Genomic DNA, 13,719 nt, shown 5'->3' on the forward strand with positions numbered 1-13,719 from the left:
TTTAAATCTGGCATGAAGATCCCACATTCCAGTAACATCGTCTAGGATACCATAATATAAAATAAATTTTTCACGCAATAGTCTGTAGATAGAGAAAAAAAGCATTGATGGAATCTTTCCAATGTGAATTGCAGGATTCTATTTTTGCACCATGAAATTGTTCATCTTTTTCCAACTTCCATTAAATTCACCATAAATTAAGGCAACACTTTCCAAAGTTTAGCAGGAGAAAAAAAGTATTGGGGAGGGGGTAGCAAGGGTTTAAGAATTAAGTCATTTGTCTTCCAGCAAAAAGCTAGGTTTTTTTAATGCACTAAATTGAAATAGTCAGGAAGTTAAAACCAGCATTTGCATACTCACAATTCAATAAATACTTGTAACAAAATATACATTTCATCGATATCTTACATCTATGTGCATACATGAATACAAATACAAAAAAACATTAGTATAAAAGTTAAAATCTTTACATAGGAAGCTAATCCAGAAAATAGAAGACTCATTAAGTACATGGAAACATACATACAACATCACAAAATTAAAATTATATAGTAGTAAAATGAAAAATATTAACAACAATGACAAAAATTTCAAAGTTATTCAGTACATAATCAATAAATCACAAACAGGAATTTGCTGCTCATCACAGTAATTCATTACAGGTTCAGTGCCACACATCCAATCAATATTCGGTCTGTACTGTTCACAGGAACTGATTGGTGTGTCCCATTTGTCGCACTTACAGTGCACATCTTATTTTACATTCTTTTGAGTAAACACATTTTTAAGAATCCATGGATGTTTCAATACTTCTGACAGAGGTAACCGGTTTTGTGGTACCACCACAAGCAGCTGAAAAGAAGGTACAGACTGTTAGCTCAAACCATTGATCTATAGAACAGTGATTTATTCATTAATACCATGGAAATAATTTTTAATTTTATCAAAATATAAGGAATTTACTTCAAACCATAAACTATGACATGCCAAACCTGACAAGGGAACAAGAAAAATATCATCATTACCATTTAAGTATATAATATTCCAACGAATATCCATTTCCAGTAAAAAAAGTTTTAAGACAATATAAATTTTAATCCATTTAATTACACTTTTATTCATTATTTCATGGACAGGGAAATACGTTCATGTTTTAAGTTTGGTTTACGTTCTTTCACTCAGTGTTCGTGTTTCTGAAATGACAGAGCTAACAATAAGGCAACTAAAAAACACACACACACACACACACACACACACACACACACACACACACACACACACACGAGGGTCTTTCATAAGGTTATTAAAGCTGAGGGTCTTTCATAAGGTTATTAAAGCTCAGCCTTTTGCTTTTCCTTCTCATTAACATAATAAGTCAGTCTTCTATAAATCTATTTGTTTATTGAAAGGAAACAAGGTCATGATACAAACTACTCGAAAATGAAGAAAAAACAAAGTATCAGTGTCACATGGGCTAATAATGTGACACCATAGGTAATACCTAATCAATAGCAAAAGTTATAAATAAATTGCTGAACATCTGATTAAGACATTTCCTATGGTCCATTTAAAACTACTTGATAGTTAACGTCTGTCACTTGCAGAGACAGTTCTGTCATATCATATCAGCTGCAGCTCTGTTACACACGACACCTGGTGTGTCACTTCGCAAATCCTCAGCGTAGCCAATTTGTGGGGAATTTCAGTTTGACTGGGGACTGGCATTGTGTGGGGAATGTGAGGGGATTTTAAGACCTTGCTATTTATTAATATATTGTGGCTTTTACATTGATTACTTAATGCTTGCCGAGTTTGTGGCTGGTGTCAATTCTAATGATTTTCAAGACCTTAAGCTCGGAGTGAGTTTCATAGAGAAGATTTCAATCAATATCATATAAACAGGGCAGATAAATGTACTTTTATATACAGATATTACTTAACGCAAACTGAACATAACAATGGCTGAGCACTGTAGTGTTTCGAGAATTTCCGTGTAATTATAGAACCACTCGGCCTTCCACCATCTCAAACACACGATATTTTAGGTGTGAGTGGGAGAAAGAAACTCTACCTACTGCGCGTCACCTGTCTGTGTGTGCAGGTGTGAAATCACGCACGAGCAAAAGGACGACGCGGCGGTTGAACGGCACCGATAAGTACGTGTCGGTCGATCCATGGAAGTCTTAGTGAAAGCACACAAAAGAATCAAGGAACTAAAGAATAACAGATTCTGAATTGTGAAAAAACTCTCACCTAGGACTTGCTGGAGGCAAGACATATTTTACAATATGTTTGTAGTGGAGACATGGTTGTTAAGCCAGCTCTTTTCTAAATGGATTTAAATCTGTTTCTAATGCGAGACGATATGAGTTACGAGAAGTTAAATGTTTATGTGTGAAGTGTGAATTTTGTCCTTATGAAGCTCAAATATACAAATAATTATTGAAAAGTATTCTTCGAGTACCGAATTATTTCGCGAATGGTGAGAGTGTCTAAGGTTCCTGTAACTAGCATCGTTCTTCGGAGAAGTTTACAGAGATTCCAGAAGCTGACTATCCAGAGAAGATTGGCTGTATACACCAAGCAAGTTTACTCGTACAAGAGAAGTGGGAAGTTTGCACATACACTTAGTCGTCCAAACCATTGGAGCGTATGCGAGAAAAAGCAGTTGAGCACATGCTTAAAGCAAAGCATTGTTCACCTTCCTCAGTCTCTGCTGGGCAGTACTCTCGCCACTCTTCAGCTCATATAGTGTGTATTCCAAAACATTCAACTGCTAATGTTTTGTTTTCTTTCCTTGGGAAAAAGTAACGATTTTGTGCAAAAATGGATAAACAGTTGCTGAAAGGTGTAGATTAAAAGGCAGAAACTAATCCTAAGGTAGGTTACTATCTAAACTTTTCAAATTCTTTTAAACATCTCACAAATAGCTTGCTTACATGTTAGCAGTATCTGTGTCTATATTCTGATCTGGAGCCATTGGTGGTAATGCAGATGTTTTCCTGCTGCTTTCAAACTCCTACCAGCCTTTACCACATGTCAATGTGTGACAGTACATTATTCATTCACACAGTGAAAGGTTTATTGTTGTTAATGTCTGTTTGCTGGGCATTGCGAACGCACATGATACACGACAGCCAAGAAAATGCTCATAGCACAATATCATCACATCTTTATTGCCTTGAAAGTGAGTGATCTGACTGTAAAGGTTTAGTAAACAAATTAAATATCACACCACTCTTACTCATTAAATATTTGTTTCAGAATCCGCTTACTTTAATATCACATTCTCTGTTGCACACAACTACCATGAGTGAACATGATCAACTTTGTACAGAATGTTTCCACAGAACCTCTGTACTTCTGTGGGTTGCATAAATTTCTACCACAGCAGGGAAATAATAAGGTTGGGCAATAAACATTTTGCTGGCTGCTGTGGTATCACCAAGAAACGGTCCATTATAACCGATGACAAAGGCTACGGATTTACATGGAGTTTGACAAAGAGTTTGCTTCCGTCAGATTATTTTGAAATGTTAAGATATGGATGATTTAACATTTTAGCAACAGCAAAGCACTTATTTGATTGTCGGTTTGTGCCCCACTCATCAGTAATGAGCCAGATCACAGTTTATTCTGCCATCTTTTACAACAATAATATTTGGCCTTTGCTGGGTTATTTGAACAGCGGAACTGTTGGAATGATAGGTATTTAGATTTAATGTAATGCCACTAGTTTTTTAGATGCTCACATTTTCGTTGTGTCATTTTCAAAGTACTTGGCAACTGTCCTAAGACAGTATAGTTTTGATGAGGAAATCTTATGGCTTATTTCCAATGTTGCAGCGAAAATTGTTTGAGATAAATGTTTATGACAAAAACCATTAGGTTTTCATACATGTTGAAAACTGTTTTAACACATGTTATTACACTAGCAAACAGCACGGAACATATGTAGAATATGAATACCATAAAATCAACAGGTCACAGTACATTACGGCTAATTAAGCTTAAATAGCTACTGTTACATTGAAATAACTTCAGCAGCAGACTAAAACTGTTGAAAACTACACCTGACAGGAAGCAAAGCTTGTTCAGATATTTTTTGTTGTTGGTGAACCTACAGCCACTGCGTTAAATTTGCAAAACTTGGCCATAATCAATTGTACACATGAAATAATACAGAGAAATGTTGAGAATTATACTTCCACACACTATTTTAATTGCTATACAGTTTTCAATCCATTTGTATCATGAATCAAAATTCTTCACACATTTTATTCCGCTCTTCATTACTGCAAAGATAAATCCCACTTTCTCACTTATCGATAGTGAGCTACTCTCCTTTTTTCCATTTTCTTTTTTGAACAGAAAATTTACAAACATTAGCATTTCAACACTCTTTTTTATTATTTCTCATGATTTGTGGGGATCTGCTCTATATGTACAATATGCGAGTTTTTAAAGATACTATTAATAAACTGTCACATTTACATAAGCATCAGCTTCCGCAGCTGTTGTCACTGTCATTAAAATTCTTGTGAGTTGTTGACCACATTGTCAATACATAAAACTGTCAGACATTTTGGCCACTATTGTAAATGGCCTTCCTCAGGGCTTTGTGCTGAGCTGGGCTACAGAGTGAGAGAGACTACAAATCTTATATACTAGCGGAGGGAGCTATTTACATAATTTGGTAACATACTTGAGGATACGAGGAAGATAGTCATGCATTCTTTATTGGCCATTATACTATGAACAGACCGATGGTTTAGCTACAGGTTCACCTCCCTTGCCTATTGCTGCAGACATCTTCATAGATGCATCTGAAGAAACAGGTCTCCAGTCCACACCATTTAGCCCCAATTGCTGGCTCCAATATGTTGATACTATTGTCATCTGGCCACATAGAAAGCAAGAAATATAGAAGTTCCACCAACATCTCAACAGCATAGTAAAATACTATTTACTATTGAGACTGAAAAGAACGGGGTGCTGCCTTTTCTTGATGTGGAAGTTTACCTAAGCCTGGTGGTAAACTTTGCCACAGAGTATGCAAAAAAGCCACCAGCGCGATCAGGTATGTCCATGCCACCTCCCACCATCATCCTATGCATAAGTTGTCTGCTCTTCACACTTTAGCCAGGAGGGTCCACAGCATAAGCAATAACAAACACCTCCAAGCGGACCTACGGAACCTCAGATCCAATTTTGGAGCGAATGGTTATGCAAAGGATATGATAGATAAAACTGACGACAAAGGATGCATGCAATTGAGAAGATCAGAAGGGAGTACAAAACAGCCCTATTACAATATGTACAAGGAGTCACCGAATGCGACTGCTGAGCCAGGATCAGGCCAATTTTTTTGGAGCAATTAAAAAAAAAGGGACGTTCCAAGCTCAACAAAAAAGGCAGTCAACAGGTTAAACATCACAGTATTCTACAAAATCGGCTGTGAATGTGGACTGGTGTATGTAGGCAAGACGAGATGACTGATCAGTACACAAATTGTAGGGCATGAAAGATCTAACAGTCAGAGAAAACGCACCAAGTCAGTGATGGAGGAACACCACGATGAGTGCGATAAAAAGATAATATTCCGTTTTGTTTTGTTGCGGTTGGCTCGCATGGATGACCGCCACACAGTCGTTGTCTCCTTAATGGCACGGAGTTTATTGGGCGTGATCCGATCGCGCCATTCAGCGTCCCAAAGCGCAAAAACCTTTCGGCGGAGGACCGCTCGCAAATCAGTCTCTGGGAGGCAAACATCCAGAGACGGTTGCCTGGTGGCCTCTTTCGCCAGGCAGTCAACATGTTCATTGCCCGGGATACCGACATGACCGGGAGTCCACACAAAGACCACAGAGCGGCCGCAACGGGCAAGAGTATGCAGGGACTCCTGGATAGCCATCACCAGACGAGAACGAGGGAAATACTGGTCGAGAGCTCGTAAACCGCTCAGGGAATCGCTACAGATCACGAAGGACTCACCTGAGCAGGAGCGGATATACTCTAGGGCTCGAAAGATGGCGACCAGCTCAGCAGTGTAAACGCTGCAGCCAGCCGGCAAGGAACATTGTTCGGAATGGTCCCCTAGAGTTAGCGCATAACCGACACGACCAGCAACCATCGAACTGTCAGTGTAAACAACGTCAGAGCCCTGATATGTGGTCAGGATGGAATAAGAGCGGCGGCGGAAGGCCTCTGGAGGGACTGAGTCCTTCGGGCCGTGTGCCAAGTCGAGCCGAAGGCAAGGGCAAGGAACACACCATGCGGGTGTACGCAAAGTGGCCCAAAAAGGAGGTGGAACAGTGAAAACCCTAAGCCCAGAGAGAAGCTCTTTGACGCGGACCGCGATCTTACAACCTGACCGGGGCCGACGTTCTGGCAGATGGACGACCGATCGCGGGAACAGGAGACGATAGTTTGGATGCCCAGGCAAGCTAAAAATATGGGCAGCATAAGTGGCCAGTAAATTTTGGCGCCTGAACCGCAATGGAGGGACACCTGCCTCCGCAAGTATGCTGTCCACTGGGCTGGTCCGAAAAGCACCAGTGGCAAGGCATATTCCGCTGTGCAGGATTGGGTCCAGTACCCGCAGCGCAGATGGGGATGCTGAGCCATAAGCCAGGCTCCCATAATCCAGACGAGCCGTAACAGGGTAGATCGGTCGGCACCCCAGCGGGTGTGGCTCAAGCATCTCAGAGCATTTAGATGCAGCCAAGACGCCTGTTTAAGCTGCCGAATATGAGGCAGCCAAGTCAGCTGGGCATCAAAAACTACACCCAAAAACCTGTGGGTCTCCACCACAACAAGGAGTTCGTCGGCAAGATAAAGCCGCGGCTCAGGATGGACTGTTCGGCGCCGGCAGAAATGCGTAACGCGGGTCTTGGCACCCGAAAACTGAAAACCATGTGCTACAGCCCAAGACTGCGCCTTGAGGATAGCGCCCTGTAGCTGACGTTCAACAGCTGCAATGCCAGCAGAGCGGTAGTAAAGGCAGAAGTCGTCAGCATACAGGGAAGCGGAGACAGAATTTCCCACCGCCGCAGCAAGCCCGTTTATTGCGATTAAAAACAGGCAGACACTGAGGACAGATCCCTGTGGTACCCCGTTCTCCTGGACTCGGGAGGAACTATGGGAGGCCACGACTTGCACACGGAAGGTACGATACGACAGAAAATTTCGGATAAAGATCGGCAGAGGGCCCCGAAGACCCCATCCATGAAGTGTAGAAAGTATGTAATGACGCCATGTTGTATCGTACGCCTTCCGCATGTCAAAAAAGACAGCGACTAGGTGCTGACGGCGGGCAAAGGCAGTACGGATGGCCGACTCCAGACTCACCAGATTGTCGGTGGCGGAGCGGCCTTTACGGAACCCACCCTGAGACGGAGCCAAAAGGCCCCGAGACTCCAGTACCCAATTCAAGCGCCGGCTCACCATCTGTTCGAGAAGCTTGCAAAGAACGTTGGTGAGGCTAATGGGGCGGTAGCTGTCCACCTCCAAAGGGCTCTTGCCCGGTTTCAAAACGGGGATGACAATGATTTCCCGCCATTGCGACGGAAACTCACCCTCGACCCAGAGACGGTTGTAAAGGTCGAGGAGGCATCGCTTGCAGTCCACTGAAAGGTGTTTCAGCATCTGACAGTGGATGCGATCTGGCCCAGGAGCGGTATCAGGGCAAGCGGCAAGGGCACTGTGAAATTCCCACTCACTGAATGGAGCATTGTAGGATTCAGAATAGTGGGTGCGAAAAGAAAGGCTCCGACGTTCCATCTGCTCTTTAATGGAGCGGAAGGCCAGGGGGTAATTGGAATAAGTGGAACTCAGAGCAAAATGCTCTGCCAAGCGGTTGGCAATTTCGTCTGAGTCTGTACAAACTGCTCCATTCAGAGAGAGCACAGGGACGCTGACAGGGGTCCGATAGCCATAGAGGCGTTAGATCTTGGCCCAGACCTGCGATGGAGAGACATGGAGGCCAATGGTGGACACATACCGCTCCCAGCACTCCTGCTTGCTTTGGCGGATAAGGCGGTAGGCCCGCGCACGCAGACGTTTGAAGGTAATGAGGTGTTCAATGCAGGGATGTCGCTTGCGACGCTGGAGCGCCCGCCGGGGATCTTTAATCGCTTCAGCGATCTCAGGCGACCACCAAGGCACAGTCCGCCGCCGAGGGGACCCAGAAGTACTGGGAATGGAAGATTCGGCGGCAGTAACGATGCCCGTGGTGACCGATTGAACCACCGCATCAATGCCTTCATGAGAGAGAGGCTCAATCGCGGCAATGGAGGAAAACAAGTCCCAGTCAGCCTTATTCATTGCCCACCTGCAAGGGCGCTCAGAAGACTGACACTGTGGCAGTGACAGAAAGATCAGAAAGTGGTCACTACCACACATGTAAGTCATGCACTCTCCATTGGACAGATGGTAAGAGGCTAGGGCTGCAGATCGAAAGGTCAATGGCGGAGTACGTGCCATACGCCACACTGAAGTGTGTGAAGGAACCATCATTTAACAGCGAAAGATCGAGCTGTGCCAATAAATGCTCAATGGTGGCGCCTCGACCTGTTGCCACTGACCCACCCCACAGAGGGTTATGGGTGTTGAAGTCGCCCAGCAATAAGAAAGGTGGAGGCAATTGGGCTATCAGCGCAGCCAGGACATGCTGCGCGACATCACCATCCGGTGGAAGGTAAAGACCGCATACGGTAACAGCCTGTGGCGTCCACACCCGAACAGCGACAGCCTCTATAGCTGTTTGTAGAGGGATAGACTCGCTGTGAAGAGAGTTAAGGACATATATGCAGACGCCACCAGACACCCTTTCATAAGCCGCCCGGTTCTTATAATAACCCCGATAGCCACAGAGGGCAGGGGTTCGCATTGCTGGAAACCAAGTTTCCTGAAGAGCAATGCAGAAGAAAGGGTGAAGGCTGATAATTTGTCGGAGCTCAGCTAGATGGTGGAAGAAACCACTGCAGTTCCACTGGAGGATGGAATTATCCATGGCTGAGAAAGGCATGACGGGACTGGGAAGGCAGATTACGGCTCTGGGTCACCTGCTGCCTCCGATGGAGCACCCGTGCAAGTGCTATCCATTGCGTCTGAGGGACCGGCGAGATCGAGGTCCTCATCAGACGCAAGAAGCTCCACCGCATCCTCAGACATAAAGCTTGTAGGTAGCGGTGGAGTAGGTGCCACCGCAGATGTTTTGGTCTTACAGGTTTTCAATGTAGTTTTCTCTCACTGTTCCTTTGGTTGTCGTTGTTGAGAGGGCTTATTGGAGTCAGTCTCCGGGACCGAAGACTATCGCGAAGCTCGACGACCAGCGACCTGTGGCTTCTTCAGCCACTGGTTGGTGTCTGCTGTGCCGCTGGTAGGAACCTGGGAAGGGAGTGACCCAAGGGATCCCTTCCGAGCGAGAGAAGCCGAAGAAGACTTACGCTTCTCTGGCTTAGAAGTGGGGACTGGTGTCCCCGGTGGTTTAGTGGGTGCTGCTCCCGAGGTAGATGGTGTGGGAGCAACAGCGAGGGAAGGAGCCCCCATCGTCAAGGGGGCAGGTGAGGTCCTCTGACTCAGAGCTGACTGTTTGTGGTGCAGCTAAAGGAGCTGGAGCAGGAGTGACAGTTGAGGCATAAGATGCCATCATACGCACAGGATGTAGCCGTTCAAATTTCCGCTTAGCCTCAGTGTAAGTCAGTCGGTCCAGGGTCTTATATTCCATGATTTTGCGTTCTTTCTGTAAGATCCTGCAGTCTGGCGAGCAAGGTGAATGAGGCTCTCCACAGTTGACACAGATGGAAGGCGGAGCACATGGAGTATCGGGATGAGATGGGCATCCACAATCTACATGTGAGGCTGGAAGTGCAGCGGGAAGACATATGGCCGAACTTCCAGCACTTAAAGCACCGCATTGGGGAAGGGATATAGGGCTTGACGTCACAACGGTAGACCATCACCTTGACCTTCTCCGGTAATGTATCACCCTCAAAGGCCAAGATGAAGGCACCAGTAGCAACCTGATTGTCCCTCGGACCCCGATGAACGCGCCGGACAAAATGAACACCTCTACACTCTAAATTGGCGCGCAGCTCGTCATCAGACTGCAAAAGTAGGTCCCTATGGAAAATAACACCCTGGACCATATTTAAACTCTTATGTGGTTTGATGGTAACGTTAACATCCCTCAACTTGTCTCAAGCAAGTAACCTGCGTGACTGGGCGGACGATGCCGTTTTTATCAAAACTGACCCAGAGCGCATTTTGGACAAGCCCTCCACCTCCCCGAACTTGTCCTCTAAATGCTCTACAAAGAACTGAGGCTTCATGGAGACAAAGGATCCCCCATCATCTCTGGTACAGACGAGTTACTGGGGCGAATATGTGTCACTGTCATTCATTGCCTTTCGTTCCTCCCATGGTGTGGCCAGGGATGGGAACGATTTGGGGGTCATAAACGTTACCTTTAAAATGAGCCCTCGAACGCTTAGAGACTGCTGGTGGCTGGCCACCAGCAAGAGATGATGTGCCACGCTTCATTGCGTGTCATCCACCCTGATGCCCTCCCCATGGGCGCCACCCAGCCACAGCAAGGGCCACGTGGCAGGATGGCCATTGCTGGGAGTCCTGATGCCCCAGGGAGATCGGCATCTACTCCTTGGCATACATGGGGAGTAAACAGCCCAGGCATCAGTAGAGCGATCCCTGTGTTGTCAGGGGGCTACAACCAACAGGGTACATGGCGGCCCCACCACAACAAATTGGCTACCGTGCTGGATCTTAGGTGCAAAAATGTATGAGGTCGTCGTCGCAGGGAAAAACAACACTGCACAGTGCAGCGTGGAAATTGCACCCATGGACACATCCTCGCCCAAGAGATGGAAAACGAGCTGGACATCATTGCAACGACGAGAAAGTCGGCTAAAGGTCTCAATGCACGACAGATACAGTGCACCATGTAAGGCGCCCTTCCCCAATTGGCTCGCTCTTCGGAACAATTTAGAAAGATAGAGGTCAAACCCGAGAGGGGACCATCACATAAGGCCGAAACATTTGAGACTCCTTTTAGTCACCTCTTACGACAGGCAGGAATACCGTGGGTCTATTCTAACCCCCGAACCCGCAGGGGGGAGACAGAGACAGAGACAGAGAGGAGTTAAAAATGACTACTAATTAAGCCCAATTGATGGAAAAAAGAGCTAAAAACAGGGACATGGAGAAAGGATCACAAAATACACCATAGAGAAACTGAGGTCCTGAACTAAAAATTAAATGGCCTTCCCCATATTGCTACGACAGATAAAAAGTGAAACACGTTCGACAGCCCATGTGTCATTCACTAAAACGACCAGTAACTCAGACGGCAAACTTACATGAGAACAAAAGAGACCAAAAAAGGGCATTCCACCAGAGAATGAGGGCAATGAGCACATAGTGGTGCGGAAGCAAGACTTAAATGGCAATGGCTAAAATGCAACATAGTTAACATGATCTCCTTGCGGCAAAGAGGGCAGAGAGGAAGTCGTCCAAGCCGATAGGAGAGGCAAAAATTCCCCAGAGCTCGTTCCCATGAAGGGAGGACCAATGGTGATTACAAAGTGACACCCCCTGCTGATAGTAGGCAACAGTGGGGGCGGAAGAACTAGCAGTCCACGTATGAGGACTGCAGCCTTGGCAGCAGTGTCAATGGCCTAGTTTACCGTCAGACTAACGTGACTAGGAACCCACATGTACATCACAGCGTCTCCATCAAGAGCAAACAAGTGACAGCTTTCCAGTACCTGCTGCACTAAGGGATGAAAGGTGTACAGCACACTGAGGCTCTGTTGGGCACAGTGATTGGAGCAGATGACACAATTGGAAAGCCTGTCACCGGGTGTACTGCGCGGCTTGATACAAGGTGAAGAGCTCTGCTGTAAATACTGAGAAGCGTTCAGGAAGCTGATACCAAAATATGTCTGTGCCAATGACAAAGGCACATCCGACACCATGGTCAGTCCAAGAGCCATCAATGTACATAAAGGTACTATTGCAAAGTTTCATTCAAAGGTCGTGAACTTATTGCGATTGAGTGAGGCTGGAGAAGTGTCTTTAAGAAGTGAATGAAGGCCAACGTGAACGAAAGCCGCCACACGAAGCCAAGGTGGTGAAGGGTTCACATTCAGCATATAGCATGAAGTTAAATGCCAGAGCAAGAGCCAAACGTTCCATTCATGACATGGGTTGAAAATGTGATGTGGTCAACTGCAGAACAGCTTGCTTGAAATCCACATTGTGCAGTGGTTAGTAAATTGCGAGACTAGTCACCATACCAGCAGGGCACGAATCACGTGTTCCATCAGATTGCAATAACAGCTGGTGAGAGAAACAGGGCGACAACTAGAAGGAAAGTGCTTTCCTTGCTGGGTTTAGGTATGGGTTTCACAGTGGCTTCACGCCAGCGTCTGGGAAGTGTGCCCTTTGCCCAGATGTGATTGAACTTATGAAGGAGAAAGTGCTTGCCCGCAAGAGAAAGGTTCTCCAACATCTGAATGTTAACATCGTTCGACCCTGTGACAGAGAAAGCAGTCGTGAGGATGCAATTTTGTTTGCTGGAGGCAGAGAACAAGCAGACACTGTGATTCTCAGAGTATCTGTGAGTCCTCTTTGTCAAATCGAAGGCCATGAATGTTCCATTGGAGGAGAGTCATAACGATGAAAGGGGAGTAGAGAAAAAATGAAGGTGTGTTACCTCTGTGGCTGCAAATGCCAGCCTTCGAAGACACTCTGCTAAAGGGTGCAGAGGCTGGACGATCCAGCTCCACAATGTCTACAGAGGTGTCTACACTCTCCCTCTGTCGATCTGCAGAGTCTAGGGAAGAAAAACAGTTGGTGGCATGCACTAGCAACACTGAAGTCTGCTAGGCGAGGGTATCTCATGACGGCATCGCTGAAGAGGCTATCCAAGTCGGCGAAGGAGAAGATCGTTTGCCTTTGTTAGACTGCTTGTGCCTTTCCGGTTGGCAGAGGAAGACTCAGATGTGGGGGGTGGGGTGGAGGAACATTACAGTTTTACATCCCATCAAACACACACACTTCTGAAGGTGCAAGCATTACTATGAGGCAAAGTACACAGTGAATGTGTGTGTGCGCCTTAGCCTTCAACACTCTTGTTGCGAGAACTTGAACTTTCCAATCACAATTTTCGCATCACGAGTGAAAATGGACTATTTAAGATCCTTTTGAAGCAATTGTAGAAACTACAGCCCCTAACAGCATATCCTGACATTGCATAAGCAATTTTCAAATGATTACCTAAAATTATGCAAAGAAAGCAATGTATTTTAAGTATTTACAATGAAAATTTTGACATTCGTAATTTTAATGTCACTTACACCATGCACTGTTTCCATGCTGAGTGTACCTTAGTAATGTCATGCGCAAAAGCAAGAACATATTTCCTTCTGTGCATGCCTTATTATTATTATTATTATTATTATTATTGTTATTACACATACCATAGCATTTGATTGGCACGAATGTTTTGTCAGCAATGAGCAAGATTGAGAGAATTATTCATCCTGTGATTTCACTCCTGCTTCTACAAACATAATCTTCACCTCATGTATCATAAAAAAGTGAACAAGCTATACGTCCCTCAACCAGATACACGACTGTCCCTCAAATATATTAGAGAAGTTAAAGCTTTAGTCCATTTTCTTAATTTAAGAATTC

General features: G+C 45.1%; 1 protein-coding gene across 1 annotated transcript in view; it reads right to left on the reverse strand.

The window, feature by feature from the left end:
* Nucleotides 1-332: 332 nt before the first annotated feature.
* The window catches only part of LOC126187675 (aurora kinase A-A-like), a 72,673-nt gene continuing 59,286 nt past the window's right edge, over nucleotides 333-13,719 (reverse strand). The window contains exon 6 of the mRNA XM_049928908.1: nucleotides 333-852. Coding sequence (XP_049784865.1) covers nucleotides 754-852 — 99 coding nt within the window. The 3' untranslated portion in view covers nucleotides 333-753. The remainder of the gene's footprint in view (nucleotides 853-13,719) is intronic.

This window comes from Schistocerca cancellata, chromosome 5, assembly GCF_023864275.1.
Source record: "Schistocerca cancellata isolate TAMUIC-IGC-003103 chromosome 5, iqSchCanc2.1, whole genome shotgun sequence".
NCBI classification, from domain to species: Eukaryota; Metazoa; Arthropoda; class Insecta; order Orthoptera; family Acrididae; genus Schistocerca; species Schistocerca cancellata.